The sequence below is a fragment of the Meleagris gallopavo genome, chromosome 1, assembly GCF_905368555.1.
Source record: "Meleagris gallopavo chromosome 1, MGAL_WU_HG_1.1, whole genome shotgun sequence".
NCBI lineage: Eukaryota > Metazoa > Chordata > Aves > Galliformes > Phasianidae > Meleagris > Meleagris gallopavo.
Genome location: NC_139404.1, coordinates 10,717,432 through 10,734,184, shown reverse-complemented (window position 1 = coordinate 10,734,184; position 16,753 = coordinate 10,717,432). Strand labels below are relative to the sequence as shown.

Below are 16,753 nucleotides of genomic sequence, written 5' to 3'. Positions count from 1 at the left end.
AGAAAAATACTTATTTCAGATATTGACAAAATACACCCTGGATTGCAGTTTCTTGTAGATGAAACATAATGGTAGCTGAACAGCTTTTCAAAATATTGTTTTTTGGTTTTTATTGCTGTCTTGGAACTTATAATTATTTTAAGGTCTTACAGTATTTATAATGTATTTCTGAAAATAATCTAGGTGTAATCTGGGGTATTAATTGTGGAGGAACATTCATAAAATACACTTTTGCACATATAATTTGTTGTATAAGAGAAGCAGTTGGGAATATCCCATATACTAGCTATTTCCCAAATGGCAAGGAAACATGACCTCCACCAACCTTACCCACAAAAGGAGAAAGAGATTTTTTTAATCAAGGAAAGTTATCCTTACATTTACAAGAATAAGGAGAAAAATAGATTTATTGGAAGGGCATGATGGTCCTATCACCAGAAAAAGGGTGGTTTCGTGGCAGAGCTATCACTCCTTATCTCCGGAGTCTTATCTTCAGCATATTAACAAGCAGGATTTCTGCTTTCTGAAGAATTCATGTCAGTGATGAATGAAATCGTGACGCAAATGCAAAGCATTTTCTCATACAAACTCTAACTGTACCAATTCTGAACAGAACAAGGATGGATGTACAAAGGGAAGGGAGGGAGAATTAACAGTGCAAGCCCTTCATTAATCACTATCTTCCATTTCATTACTGGAAAGACACATCTTTTTTTGCACACAGCGAGGTGTCAGAACTTCTGACTCATGCAGGTAATTAAGCATTTTTCACACCTCAGGTGTATCCCTGAGGCCCCAACTCTGTAATTGGATGAAGAGGGGGAAACACAGAATCTTTTTTTAACCTAGTGCTTGCTGCAGCCACAACCTCTGAATGTAAGACGAGATGGCACACTGAAATGGAAAATCGTTGTTATCAAAGGCCTTTCCCCCAGGAAAGAATGCCTAGTCTTTTTATTGAGGAGTGTAACTCAGAAGACGGTACCAAAAGGAATGAAATACATATGCTGATGAACAGCCAGTTCAAGAGGCAGGATAAGGTCTTGGTCTATGTATTTATTCATGCCAGCAGCTCAGTCAACGCACTTCAATAAAACGAGTAATTGTTGTGAGTCACATCACTAATTACATCTGATACACAAAAAGGCTTGTGCAACAACACATATCAAAGAGCACTGTGAACTCATCCAGTACAGAAACAGCTCACAGAGGAGCTCTTATTACTGATGATAATTCTGAAAAAGATAGAGTATTAGAAATGTCTATGACATTTTTCCCTCTCAGTGCATTTTTTTTAAAACATAAAAGATGTGTTGTATAATAATGGCAATAAGTCTATGTAGAGACTTAAGCATTTGCTTGACACACAAAACACAAGGAAGAAATGTAGTAAGAGGACAGTGGAATTGTCCAGGATAGCTATTTCTTCTGTGAAAAGTAGAGACAGCTAATGATGCACTGAATCTGTAAAAACGCTCTAAGAAAGTTATCATTTTTCTACACTAAGAAGTCAAATAGTGATGGATCAGATACAGGTCAAATTGAATGAGCTGGGAAAAAGAAAGAGATTAAAGGGAGTAAATAAGTTCTTAGACTTTCCAGCATGCAAGGAACAGTCATGTCTTCTCAGACTTCACAAAGTTTAGATGACTAGTTCATTCAAGAATAGGATTACATTAATAAACTTTTCCTTAAACTTTCTCTTAAACCTGGGGCCTGATAATTAATTACCTAGAAGACTATGTTCTTATGTTGTCCTATGACGATACTTGAGAGACTTTGGAGAACCTATAACCAACAAACCAAATATTGCCTATAATTTCAGTTTTATTACGTGAGTTTTCACAACTGAAGTCACAGCACATACAATCTAACACTGGATACTTTACCAATAGAATATATTTTCTTCCCACACTCTTCCGTTTGGAAAAAGAATCTATAGACAGAAAAAACAAAGACCTAAAAGCTACCTTCAGACTGTACTTTGTAAATTACTTGTCTTTCATAACACCCAAAGATTTAGTTGTCAGTTATACTCAGTGTAACAATACCAACTTCACTGCTAAAGAGAAGATTTTTAGTTGACAATATTCAACAATAAGTTAAATTTTTAGATCTCCAGTGTGAAACAAGTGAATTGAATTTTCACATGGGTGGTGCTCAGCTCTTTGTAAATCACCATCATTTGAGATCTATTAAGCTGTGAAAGCCACAACTCAGCCACTTCTGAGAAAATATGACCCACAATTTGCTAAATATTATGCCACTAAAAATACACTCAAGAGATTTCTAGGTAAGTTCTGAAAAATAAATAAATAAATAAATAAATAGTTTTTTTTTTCTTCTCTCTTTAAAAACAAAAATGAACAACTCCTTTACTTCATTTTGCAAGTAGCTTTTATTCCACAGACACCATCAAATATTCAATCAACTGTTTAAGCAAAAACCATTGCCTACTAGAATGTCATCAGCACAAAGTCCACCAAATAATAAATGAACTTTTTATTAACTGTGGTAACATTAACATTACAATGAGGGATTGTTTAGAAACAAGTTGTACTGCTGTTGCTCAAGAGCTCAAAGAAAACGGTTCTCAGTTCCTTTATTTCTCCTTGAGGGTAACCACAGGGGTTGCTTTAAATCTTTTTAAATATGTTGACAGTTGAATGTGTGCTGCTGTTGCTCTGGTGACATTTTATGCTTTTTAATTGTCATTAATGAAGCTGACTGATACTTTCTTAAAAGTGCTATACGTGTTCTAGTAATTTTAAGACAAAAAAAGAAACAAAGCAGTCTGCAAATTAGCCTTGATCCACTTCTCTTATGGAATTTTCACGGCAGACAATGGGAGAATCTGCATGGGAAATATCAGCTTGGCCAGACATTTTAGGTAGGAATGCATGAAGTGTTCCCAGTAAACTGTGAAATTATCACTTGATTTTGTGTCTATATAAATTCAAAGATCAAATATGGGCTTGAATATATTTTCAAAAATAAGCAGTAGAAAAACTTTGACAGATTCAGAACCTGATGTTAAAGCAACACAGCCCAGCTCACATTGGGCTTTTAGTAAGTTTGAAAATGTAAATATGAGCTGCAACAATAAAGTTTGAAACTATCCTCGCATCTCATAACTCTGCTGTTATTATGATAATACTCCCATTAGCCTTGAGAAAGGCTTGCCACTATAGAGACTATAGAGATCCAGCTCTCTGTTATCTGCTCAGAAACATGTAGTAACATATGTAATTGGAGAATAGAGGTATATTGCTTGGTAGTTCATAAACAAATAAGTCATTTGTTATGAGGAGAAAAACTATGTTTTTTAAAATTATGATGGGTTCTTTAACTAGATTGGGAAGATCTATTGCGGGGCAAGGAGCTAGAAGAGGTAAAAGAGGAGGAATGGTGTAGGGACATTTGTTGAGTCCCTCCCTATCCCAGGTTCCCCAGCTCCCACATGCTCAGTGTTAACACAACAAACAATTCCAACACTATTGCAGCTGCTGCACCACAGGCTTCACATCTTTGCAATTTAAGAACTAGAAAAAGCTGGAGCAACCTTTCTTCAGCTGAAGCAGCTCTTCAGATGTAGCACAAAATTGATGACCTGAGCCATTACTGTTAAACAGGCCAATTAAGTTATGATAAATCACTCCAAGCAAATTGAGAACCCCGTCGTCCCATTCTCTATAGGTCTGGTGCTGGATATAACTGCATATACCTGTGCTAAGCATGCAGCTCAGCTTCAGGCTGACATTTTCTTTTATCTGAGTGAATGGCTATGCACAGTGCAAACAAAAATCAGGCCTAGGAGCTCTGCATGACACAGGAATTTTCAAGACACTCAGAGTGCAGACAGCAATAAGTAACACACTCATGTCAGACTCACATTTAACAACCTCAGCTAAGTCATGAACTACATTTTAATTAGACAAGAGGCCAAGCTTTTGATTTCAAAAATAGAAATTAGGGTTGCAGTCATTCACCCATTGAAGTTAATTGCAAAATCCCTATTATCAGGCTCTTGAGGTATTACCCAGGCTTACTTTTTAATTACAGTTGATTCTTAATGAAGTAGATGGCAAAGAGAAAAGCAGTCCATGATTCAAACGATTCACATTTTTATCTTTCCTGATGAACAACAGAATAGGTCAAGATACTTGCTGGATTTTCCCATGAGAAATGCCATGATGTGAATAAGCTCAATTGACTTGATCCTGAAGGAGCAGGTTAGCTTTGAAAAGCATCACTCATTTTCTCCTCCCATACACATTCTATCCCCAAAACATAAGCATTGTAATTACTGACACTAAGCCAAATCCAATTCAGAACTTGAAAAATATCATGTAAGTATCTTAAGCTTGAATGACTTGTCTTTATTGTCTAATGTCATTTAAAACATAAGAAGCCCTAATTATAGTTTACAAATGATGCACTTTAAAAGAGTGACAATTCTCCATAAAAACCTGACAACTTCTCAGGACATGGAGACAACCAATAACTTGATATTACTATGTGATTTAGAAAAAAATAAACTATGAAGCAGCTTATACAGAAAAATTATGTTATCATATTTAGCAAAACAATACTTTTACCTTTTTCCTATACTTTTTTACTATCTCTGTAAATAAACAAAGATTTATAGAACAGCAGCTAGTACTACTGGTAGGAGCATTATCTTGTTGTACACAAGAACCTGCAAACTCTCATTTCACATAAAAAAAAAAAAAAAATCTTCTTTACCATCTGGAAATCAGCCTTAAAAATAAAGTCACTGTTTTCCTCTTGTATGAAAAGATCAGTCTTATATTTCAGACATTGCTTGACATATCATAAAACGCCTGTGTAATTTCTTCTATGTCTTTGACAGACCCATTTTAAAAAATAGAAGATATATATATATATATATATATACACACACACACACACATATGTACATACACACACACTTTAGGAAAAAGTCTGAATGCTGATGTAAGTATTAGGGAAATTTAAGTGGCCATTTTAAGAAAATCAGAAAGTATCACTATGTTTAGGTAATACTTTCTACTTTCACTGAAAAAGATTCTCAGTTCTACTCATGCAAAGCATTGCTTTAAAACAAACAAACAAACAAGGCCATGGAACAAACCATGCAACTCCTGTATGAGATACTGTAGGATTAATCTGTAATCAGTGCACCCCTCTGTGACACAGAGATGACACAGCTCCTTTCAGAGGAAGAAAGAACAACCTCCTTTCAAACTCAGGTTTCAATTTACCTAGTCATTATTTTTTTCTTGAATCTCTAAACTTTTCTCCCCCTCTCCCCTCTACTATGTGTAGCACTGTGTTTCAGAATGATACATCAATCTCTCTAAGTCCAGGCTAAAACCACTTTCCCTTCATTACAATTCTTTCACAAGACTAAATGGGAAAAACCTGAGTGCTTCCTACCTCCAATAGGAGATCAGGAGAAACCTGGATTATTGTCAAGGCTACTGTGGACAGAATATGCAACTCTGAACCAGCCTACTTCATATAACTGTGACAGGCCTGCAAGTGCAGCACATAATCGTGTCCAAATTTGCTTCTGGATTGATTTGTGTAAATCAGTATCATCTACATTTAATCACCATTACTTCCACAAGGAAAGGAAATTCCTACCTGCTTCTTCATTTGGCAGCACTCTCTTGGACCATCAGTTTTACCATTGTTTTTACTGGAACCATGCCTATAAGCACTCACTTACTGAGCTCAAACACTTAGAGCCCTACATTTACGTAGGCTGAACTACCATAAGGTGTTCTGTTTTGCAGAAGGTCTAACTCGGCAGGCCTCATTCCAATACCTCTCTGACCCAAGAGTACATAGTTATAATTGCTGTGAATAGCAATCTGAACTATTTCCTAACTACAGCAATTGTCAAAGCGGTACTTCAAAGATTGATCAGAGCATGCAGACTATACCCATGGCAGGGCATGGCAGCTGCAGGACAGCCTCACCATCACAAACCATACAGCTCATCCTAGTAGACCCTATCAGTGCAGGGAGCATTGAGCCATCACACCTCAGAGACAATCCCAGAAAATGGAAAGGGTTGAAGAAAGCAAATGTCCTCGTATTTAGTGACAAATTCTGCTCAAATTTAACAGAAGCCCAAAGAACACACACGTTCTGAAGTGCTGGCTAAGTACCACATGATGGCTAAAATCAGCATTTAAGGGAGGGCTTAATGCTAGAAGAATAAACTACCTTGCTATTAAAGTAATATTAAAGTAGTTGGATTAATAACGTGTTGCTCATCACTTCAGTAGTAAAAACACATTTCTCTTGAAAACAATTATTCCGATTACTTGTGTACAGAATGCAGGCATCCATGATTTGAAATTTAAGTACATCCAACACATTTTATCAAGTGTGCAAAAATCTGTGTTGCTATCTTGGTCCACCTTCACAGCAGCTTCATTTTCAGAGTTTAAATATCTCAGCTGGGCACCAAGTGAAAGTAACTAAACTTATTAATGATTTCTATTACATGCCATGTACGTCACATATATTTTGTATTAAAAAAAAAATAAAATCTTTAGTTGTTCCTAAGACATAATAACTTTTAATAAAGGAAAGGGATTATTATTTCAAATAAAGAGAAGGGATGTAGGCATAGTAGCAATGAACTACAGGAGAGAATCAAATTTAGATTGACAGGTACCTCAACAACACAAACCAAAAATAGTTAATTGTGGGCAGACTAAATACACAATTACTACTTAGTTACTGAATTGAAGGTGGAGATGAAAATAAACATTCTTATGTTATGATTGAATATCTTTTTTCTTACCATTGAATGTTAAAAACACCCTTGCTTGAGGCTGGGAAGATCCTTTTACACTGCTAAAGTAAATAAATATCCCAATCGCCACGTGCAGTGCAAGAAATGCCATCTCTTCAGATTTGCAACTTATTATCCAAGAAATGAAACCTGAAAGAAAGAGAACTGGCATTACATGTTGTTACACAATTTTGTGGAGCACAGACAGCACTACAGAACAATCTGTGCTAAAATGCTCTCCCATCTGATGCCATAATATATGATAATATGAAGGAGGTAGAGCACTTCTGTTTTTTTCTTTATAGATCTGAAAATGGTCTTCTCCAGCTGTGCTCTGTGCTGGCACAGTAAGAGCTCTCTGCTGTTAGAATGAACCTGCAGAGCCTTACTTTTGGCTACAGAAGACTACAGCATTAGATTCAGATTATTTAAATAAAGACAATTCCACCTGCTGGAAAAATAATTATACTAAATGTCAAGGCAGAGCAAAGCAAGGACAGGAGATAAAGTTTCACGAATAAAAAGCTGGCTGATATTTTTAGACCTCTTGCCTTAGTTCACATATTTGATCTCTTTCTTTCCTTTTTTTTTTTTTTTTTTAAAACATCTGAAATCAAAGGCATTTGAAAATGAGTTTTGAGTTTGAGTTGAGTGCTCTAATAGCTCTCTATACCCTCTTTTAAGATGAAATCCTGAATGCGTATGCCACTAATCTCAAAAACACTGAAACCAAAAGTATTTCAACATGCTTTAAACTATTAATCAACATTTGCTTTTTGGACTAGCTCCTTTTGGGACACTTAATTTCTCTCTTAGACTTTTACAGAGCACTAAAATTGCGCTGCGTTGGACAGTGTGTAAACACTTGATACTTGGGCTACTCCTCCTATACATTTGCTGAATCTACATTCATTTTATAGGGGGGAGCTGTTGAGAATACTGAGCTCTTCAGAGAACAGAAAACATTCCAAAGCAAATCTGCACCATTTCATAGGTCAGGAAGACTCACAATGGGCTTGAGCTCACTGGAATCAGTGTCACTTTTCTACCAATTCCAGCTGACTTTGAACTAAACCCATAAAACCCAAATATTAGTAACTGAATACTATGTATCTATGATGCTCATAAACTGCAACTCTCCAAGAATTGTGATGTTCAGATTCTGTTTTACTTCTGAAAACTTTGATCATGGTGTCCATGATTTTCTTCAGCTCAGCCTAGTCTTCTTGATATATATTTATATTACATATAAATATAAAATTTTCTTTTTGGCATTAACAGCCTTTCTACTGGACACTATCTGCTGGTTGATCAGGTGATATATTTAGTTCTAAATGGCAGCACCTTGAAGAGCACAACTCCAAAGGCCAAAAGATACCTTTGAAGTCTATATATCTCTTTAATGAAGAGTGTTGTCGCCTGTGCAACCACTTTACACTTCTTTACTTCAGCTCTAGCACTGCAGTCCCTCCAGTGGAAGACAATATTTCTACATCTTTGTTCACTGAGCCTCTTCTGAGATTCAAACCTTTTCTAAAAGAACCGGCTGTAACCATCCCATCATGGCAGGAACTATCTGTCAGGCAGGAACGACTTTAGGTCAGCACCAGTTCAGGCTCGATCCATATCACTAAGAGGTAAAAGCTCCATCTCATTACCAGTTCTGTCATTCCCTATCCATGTACTGTAATTCATTTTTAGAGGCTCCTCTCTGCATTAGACTTTCACACTAAGTTGGTGTGGGATGAAGAGAGCATACAGAAGGGAACAACTCTGTAGCCCACACTGTACCCTGCCCTGCCCAGTTAGCTCTGGAGTACCGAGACATGCATTCGGACCAAGTAATGCTACCACTTTGCTAATTGACACAAACACTAGTGTCAGAAATTTTCCAGATACAGATCTGGTCTACAGAAGAAACATATTCATCATGGCCCACTTCCAAATTATTTCTAAAGGTCTGTTAACTAATAAAATGATAGCTGAAGAGTTTTGCCAAGAATAATTCTTAAACAAGCTGCATGAACTCCAACACTAATGCTGCTTTGTGGGCTTTAAATTCAAAACCTTGCAACCAGCTCATGGGATATCCTTTAACTTAGCTCTCTTCTAATAGAGAGAGAGGCCATTAAATCCTGATAAGATTGCTTTGTCAGGCCAAAACAAATAGCCAATCACACTGAACATGTGATTTAAGAGATGCAGTGGGATTAGTATTTTACAGTAGTAGCACTTTGCTTTCTTTGCAATAGAGATGAAAAGTCAGAGGAACAAGCATGTGGCTTTCTGTCTTCCTTTAAATGATACTGTAAGAAATAATACTAATAAAAAATAAACCTTTCAGCACTGTTTCCCTCCCACTCTCGTGCCTCCTGCCAACTCCAGCTCAATCAGCTACAGGAGCTAAACATTACTACATTTCATTGCTCAAATCACACATTTTCACTGTTCACACAGAAGTGACAGGCAAATGTAAGATCGAGGCCATAAGCAGCATGGTTCCTACCCAGCTGTTAGACACATAAATAATAAATGCATACAGTGCCAGAGAGGTATCTCAGGGTGTCTGACATGTCAGTAACCTAATGGCAGTAAGTTACATTTCAGAGATTTACACATCTAGTAACTGAGCACAAACTCATCGCAGGTTTGATGCCTATTTGGACTTATATCCCAGCTCTGAATTTATCTCATGATACTATAAGTAAGTCATGATACTATATTCAGCATGTCTCACGCACATGACCTGCGCTGACAACACACAGACCTCCAATCTTTTCAAGTTCTCTTAAATAATCTTTTGGGACAAACAAAAAGCAATATCTAACTCCATTTCTGTCCATGTCTGCTATTAGACCTTACTCAAGCTGTAAACAAACCAGCAAACCGCTACTGAAGTGCCGAAGCTTTCCTGTCACAGAGGTTGCTTCCAGCATACGGCTTTGCTTTGGAAAGTATTACGCAGCCTTGCTGTAAGTGCTGTGCAGGTGTCATCTGCTGCAGCCTCACTCTTAGCCTGACATCCCATAAGGAAAACCATTCACCAAAAGAAAAGAAAGAAAGGAATAAAAAGGAAAACCTCAAATCCAGGCTATGCTAATCCAGAAAATATTACTTAAAGTATCTGTGAACAGTAGGGAAATTCAATTATCAAACACATTTCACATTTATTACAGCAAAGAAAGAGAACTTCCAATCATGCTTACCCAGCTATTGGAGGAACCAGTAATACAGATTTCTATCTGGTTTCTATCAGTTTATGAACTCCACTCCTGTTACCAGAATGTTTTAATTCCAAACCTAGCTCACGGTGAGAAGAAGAAATAAAATAAAATAAAATAAAAAAAAAACAAACCATAAAGAAAAGTCTCTCTTCCTCGTGGTTGCAAAGGTACTCCCAGTTCCTTTGTAAAATAATCCTAAGGCACCGGCAGCGCTTCTCCCCAGCCCTCAATGAAGCACCTAGAAGTGAATGGAAAGTAGCCGCGCGGTGACGGTGAAGGCTCCGGTTTCCAGTTACAGCCCTGCCCGGCCCTCGCCGCCGCGCTGAGAGGCGAGGCACGGCGGTGCATCATTAGCTGAGCAAATAGGGGCTGGAGCTCATAAATAATGCCGAGGCCACACCCCGTGGAACGCGGAGCCGCCGGCCGGGCCCGCCCCAAGCTCCGCTCGAGAGCACAGAGTGGGCGCGCAACCTGATCGCTCGGGGGGGTTCCCGGCGCAATAAAAGGCTTTTGAGGGAGCAGCACCCGGCTCGTCCCAGGAGAAAAGCGGCAGCAGGTTGCTCTCCAGTTTCCCCGCCGGCTCGCACCCGCGTATGTTGCGCAACCGCGGAGCTCGCTGGCAAGGAACTCAGCGGGAAAGTTTCCTCCCCTCGGTGCTACGGGCCGACCTGGGGCCGCCGCTGTGCCCCGACGGCAGCGCTGCGAGCTCCGTGCCGGAGAGCGGCCCTGGGCTGCGAGCGGGACGGTGCGGGGCAGCCTTCGGGGCAGGCCGGTAGATGTCACTGTGAAGAGGAGGAACGAAGCAGGGTTGTGAGGTGGAAGAAACGAGGTCATACCCTGAGCCGGACAGGGAGGTGTCTTTTTTTCTCTCTCTCTCTCTTTTTTTTTTTTTCCTCCTGAATTATTTCTTCTATTTGGAACTAAAAACAAAACAAACAAACAAAAATAACATTCGAGCAGTAGTTAGATTCGTAGCTCAGCCTGCTGATTGTACCAGGAGTTTTCCACTGGCTTTCAGAATCTTTTCCCCATTTTGGGAAGACAGGGAGCAGCTCGGTTTTGCCTGAAGTCCTGAATGTTACCTCTTGCAGACTTTCTGGTTTTGTTGTTGTTTGGTTATTTTTTTTTTAATTTATTTCCGTGGGGTTTTTGCTGTCAGGGAGCAGACAGATTTTAACATTTAACTGAGATGTTTTGAAAATGGGAATTGCAGCATCTCTCTATTAAAGCCACTAGGATGTTCCAAACAGTTGTATTTGGGTTCTGGGCTGTTTCATAGCCAAGGCCTGTGGAAAAGTTTTCCTTAATTTTCCTTTTTTTCTTTCTTTCTTCTTTGAGTATATTCTGTTTTGGTTTGACATTTAGGATGAATACTTCTGAATCAAGATTTCCACTTTTGCAAGGGAAAGTGTTCAGTAATCCAGATGAGGGTTGCACAGCTGAATGCTATTGCAGCACTACTTTAGGGGAGCACGTCTGAATACTTACGGAGCCTTGTCCCATTATGGGGGCTTGTCCTACAGGCAAAAGTACATTAACAAGTAAACAAGGACTCAAAGTGAATCAGTGCCCACGCTCAAGTTACAGCTTTGTTTCCAGCTGTTACAGTCTAGCCATACTAACTAAAACAGCTAATAATACTAGTGCATTGTAGCCACAGTACACTGCCCTTATTGAGCAAGTTTAGTCCATGCACTTGGATGTCTTTGTGGCTAGTATACAAGCCACTTTGTAAAGGCTCACCTACATGTATTGGGGTCACACTATTCAGAAAGTTTCTTCCCTAGGTTTCAGTGCCAGGCAAACATTAGTGATTTCTTCAACAAGAAACTACTGCATTATGAGACATCATAATCTCAGAGAACCTGAATGTATGGGATGTTTCTTCCTCTGGAGTGAAGCATCAGATTTGCAGCTGATTCCCGAAAAGAATGGAGTTCAGAATTTTGCAAAGCTTTGACTTACTTCAGATCACACTTTAAGGACAGATGATGCCACCAAGTGAACTAAACTCTCCAGATCTCTGCTGTTTTTGTTCTAGTTCTGTTTAACACAGGGAAACTATGACAAAATGCATGGACATTTGCTGCCATTGAGAGTTGTTAAACTAAACCACCAGTGAGCTTGTTCATTTAATGGCCAGGCGGTGTGGCTGTGAACATGATGTTGCTCACTCTTGAGATGTGGTAATGTCCAAATTCCACAGAATCTGAAAGAAGCAACCTGGCAAGAGGAGAAGTCACTTGTCTGCTTTGGAAAATCCCCACAACTAAGTGCAATTAGAGATCACCACCCCAAGCAGCAGGAGTGAATCAGCTAACTCCATATTTTTTCTTGCTGTGGTCTGTGCAGGCTGATTCAGAGGAGAGTGCACAGAAAACCACAAAGCAAAGATATGAAATAACCTCTCTTTTAGTACAATTTTTTAGAAGAATTGTAGTAGGTGGCAATGCCAGTCAAAGAACAGTGATACTGCAAAATAACCAACAGTGGAAACTATGGTGATTGTAACCATCCTTCTCAAATATTTGTTTTAACCTAAAAAAAAAAAAAAAGAGTTTGACAGTTCTACTTTTTCTTCTCAAAGTTCAGAAGAAAAATTTTGTAGTTAAGATCACAAACACATGTTCCTAATAAGGCATCCTTAGGAAAAGACAACAAAACACTCAGGCATGAATCAATGTCAGCATTAGTTCAAGTCACTTGTGTTTGTCTGTAATTTGGTATATATGAATACCAGGGAGCCATCTGGCTATCTGCATTTCTTTTTCAAATGTGCTAGCTATATCAAAGATAAAAAGGTAAAACAGAACATTGTAGAAAATTATGGGGATTTCCGACACTCCCTCAAGGACTTTGGATTTTATAAAATAGTAAAAGAACTACAAAGAGACAAACACAAAACTTTAATCTTTGAGATACCATCATACTTGTATATCTGTTAGGCAAATCAAGAGTATGCTAATTTCAAAAACAAAAAGCAAATTGAGACATGAATAAGCATGCCATATTGATTTATTTGTATTTAACGTGCATATGTGCAGGTCAGAGCACGATAATTAACTTTAAAAAGCAGATTGAACTTCACAGCTGGGCTGAGTGAAATGGTTAAAGTTTTACTTCAGATGTTTTCTAATAGCATGCATTAGCTTCAAGCAAAACTCATGGAATGGAAATTACTTTTCCAAACCATGAGGTGGGGTTTCAATATCTGCTGGCACGAATAAGCCCTATGAGTGAAATGAAAAGTATGCAAGACACTTGCGTTCCAGGCTGTGTATTTTTCTGGCTAACATGGAGATGAGGACAATTAAGTTCAAATCAGCTTTGCAGCTGATTTTTAATTACTGATATAGTCACAAAGCAGTCCGTAGGTTTTGCTTCTTGTCCTGATTTGAGTTGCATGTGGGTTTTACAACTGCATGCAGTTACTCCAGGTGGCATCACATGTGACAGCACAGAGTCAGTCCCTTGCTCTCAGCTTTGGAATTTGAGCAGTTCTGACCGCACACTGTGATCTGAGCAGACACTCGTGGCCAAAACAACCAGATGCTGATTTTGTTGTATCTGTGCATGGTATTTGCTTCTTACCCAAACAAATTATCCTAATGGACCCAGGCCTAGCTTTAGACCTAAACACTAACAGCAGCCAGAAAGAAGAAAGTCAAGGGCAGATCTGAGTTTTTACTTAAGGTTTTGGTTGGGGTTTGACTTCTATGTTTTGTTTTTGTTTGCATTTTTCTTCCCCACTTAGGTTTTACACTCCTGAAAAAGTGAAAAATTATTGGAGGCAGTAGGAGCACAAGGAGCACAGTTTTAAAAGATGAGAGCAATGAAGATGGTAGAGGAAGAAGACAGAAATCTTCAAAGACACAGGTTGAATGGTAAAGATGGCCTGGTAGAACAGAATCAGGTAATTTCTCTGGATCTGCAATAACTATTCATTAACAAGAGCTTCAGTATTCAGTTTCTGCTTTGAACACAAGCACAAACTTATTACTTAAGCAAGGTCAGATGCTAACTATTGTACGAAAAAAATATAGTAAAAATATTAAAGTGACCATCAAATGTGATCCAGTCCTTATTTAAAAATCAGAGGAATTGCATATATTGTGATGTGTATTTTCTAAATGGTCAGAGAAAATGGAATTAAGTTCTTTTTCTTCTGTCTTCATGTATGAGTGTCAAATCCCCTTACAGAAATGTACAGTCATTAGGTAATTCAATTAGTTCATCTTTGTTTCTTCCACAGTTACAAGAACTGGAGAAATTGTGAAGTGCATTAGTTTATTTTAGGAGAGCTATTGGATTTTTGCTTTAAAGGTTTGCTAATATGAATTGTGCTTTATGCTTTTATTCATAACAAATCATGCAAAGATTGCAAGAAACATTAAAGATAAAGCTGTTGGTGATACTTCTGAATGATCAGAAATGGCGTGAGGTCTTTGGGCATAATGTGTCCTGACTGGTCAATGGGCTTATTCACATGGGTCAAACAAGGACTGCTCATGAAGAGCAAGGCTTCATCACAAAGGTCAAAGCCTTATAAAACCTCTGGAATGTAACTAATAATACGTTGTCAGACTGAATTCACCAAACAGTTTGCTTTTTACTGCTTTATACTCAATGAAAGTTCTTTTGCAGGAGACAATTTGTCTTTTCATAGCTTAAGAAAAATATGGTACTTACGAACAGGATCAGTGAAGCTGTATTAATGAAGCACTATTATGTGTCTGGGAAGGGGGCAAACATGCTCTTATTTTGATAAAACTCCAGTTGTCTCCAGGCAGATTGACACAGCTCTCAATAGCTTCCCTGGAAGTCGTTGCGCCAGCACTTCACAGTGAGCTCTGTCATAGAATCATAGAATATCTCGAGTTGGAAGGGACCTATTGTGATTTCTTTAAGGTCATCATCAAATAAATACTTCTGTGTCTGTACAAAAGATGTAAGCTGATTCTGGTATGTTACCAGGCCTTCATGGTCCTCCCTCTTCAGTGAGGCAACCGCATTATTGCTGTTCTTAGGAAAGGCACAGCCTTTTGGTCAGATTTTCCACCTTTTAGCAAGTATGACTAAATGAGGTCAGTGATATAACTGGAGCCACTCTGATTAGACAAAGCTGGATTTTAGCTTTTAACAAATAAAACAAGTCATCATTATTTGGACTTAATAAGTGAATTAATAAGAATATGCATTAGGAAGACTTGAATGAAAAGGAATGGTCCTTGACGTGCTAAGGATGGCTTCAGGCCAAATAAGCTATAAATATAAACACAAGTGCACAGAGGCTGCAATAATGTGCTTGTTGTCTGTGTGTTGGAAGAACTTGGAATGAACGTCTTGTATGAGGGGATCTACTAGGTCACAGGGGTAGAAAACAGGAGCTGCAATGGAGAAGTTTTTTATCCAAACAGGAAAATAGAGGTAGGAGGATTAGAGAGAAGAGATTAATGTTGAATAAAGGAGGCCAATGACAACACCGTGGATATCATGGCAGCTTCCAGCATGATCTGCCGCTCCCCAGCCTGATGCTTGATTTGTTTCTACATGCTTAAGGGCTCACATCACTTCCTTTCCCTGTTGGAAGGAGGTTTCGGAAAGGTAGCTTTTTTTGCCTATGATTCAGCTTTTTCACTGTTTATAGTATGTGATTCACTGGTTGGCAAAAAAACAAAAAAACAAAATAACAACACCTTGTGGTTTCATTTGTCTTAGGTTTGAAACACAAAATCTGGTTATATAAAGCCTGTCCCAAAAGCTTTATTACAGAAAGCTACCCATCTCCTCTCTAGTCCCAGGCAATATACCAATCCAGTCCTATTTCCCACCATCAAATGAAAAGTAATGACTGCACACGTTGCAGTCTTCAATTTATTTAGTTCTCAGTAAGTACAGACTAAGAGGTACTGATGATATTTCTTAGCTCACTGCATGTTGTCTGGATACTGGAAGCTTTACTTTAGGAGTGTGCAGGGCAGAAGGACCTCTCTGCAAATGCCTTGTCCTCTGAACATGTCCTTTTGAAAACTGTCCCTGCTACTTTCCTACAGAAGTTTTTTTCATGCAGAAGAGAAGTTAAAGAACTTATCTCAAGATGAAAGAAAAGCAGAGTTACTGAAAAAGGACATAACTTAATCTGTGCATACTACACAGAGCATAGTCTGCAGCAACCTGAATAATGCACATTCTTCCCTGGAGAAGATTGAGGATCTGTGTGTATAGATCAGAGGACACAGAGTCCCTAGGGACTTTCTTTCTTTACTCATCAGGCTCCTTTTGCATAATAGCCTAGCTGTTAGTAGAGTCAGGATCTTTAAGTAGATCTCTGTTCTTAATTTTTCTTAAGTAAGCAGTGGTAATTTTCATGCAAATCCAGAGCTTTCCGTAGGGGAAACGGTGGAAAAGATCAAGACACGATGGAGTTCAAGTTCTAATTCTTGATCATAGCTGGAAGGATTCCTGCTTCCAGCAAAATGTTCTTTTCTGTTTCTTAAAAGCATATCATATTGTTTGCTGTGAATCAAAGTTTGTCCTGGAATCAGCATGATGCAGTTGACATTGTATTGATGTTTTAGCTCTACTGATCATTTTGCTTCATTATATAGATACCTCTGCATACTTCTAAGATCCTAAAAAGGACAGAATGGAAGCTCTTGTCTTTTTCACGTCCTGTTCTATATACTTGGTCATGTGAACACTTTTCTCCCTTTGT

The 16,753-nt window shown here is 38.4% G+C and overlaps 1 protein-coding gene and 1 long non-coding RNA gene across 16 annotated transcripts in view; one reads left to right on the top strand and one right to left on the bottom strand.

Moving 5' to 3' along the window:
- The window catches only part of SEMA3C (semaphorin 3C), a 121,996-nt gene extending 111,583 nt beyond the window's left edge, over positions 1-10,413 (bottom strand). Inside the window, exons 1-2 of one of the 2 annotated variants that reach the window (XM_010728898.4) lie at positions 10,021-10,413; positions 6,824-6,964 (exon numbers count right to left, since the gene is read on the bottom strand). In XM_010728898.4, the coding sequence (XP_010727200.3) occupies positions 6,824-6,926 (103 nt within the window). In that variant the 5' untranslated portion in view covers positions 6,927-6,964; positions 10,021-10,413. The remainder of the gene's footprint in view (positions 1-6,823; positions 6,965-10,020) is intronic. The other variant, XM_085216446.1, reaches the window with a different exon arrangement.
- Positions 10,414-10,429: 16 nt separating this feature from the next.
- The window catches only part of LOC104916191 (uncharacterized), an 89,963-nt gene continuing 83,639 nt past the window's right edge, over positions 10,430-16,753 (top strand). For 10 of the 14 annotated variants that reach the window (XR_014881159.1, XR_014881168.1, XR_014881157.1 and 7 more), the window contains exon 1: positions 10,562-13,951. This is a non-coding gene — a long non-coding RNA (uncharacterized LOC104916191). Of the gene's footprint in view, positions 13,952-16,753 lie in introns of all 14 variants that reach the window. The other 4 variants (XR_014881161.1, XR_014881153.1, XR_014881156.1 and 1 more) reach the window with 4 other exon arrangements.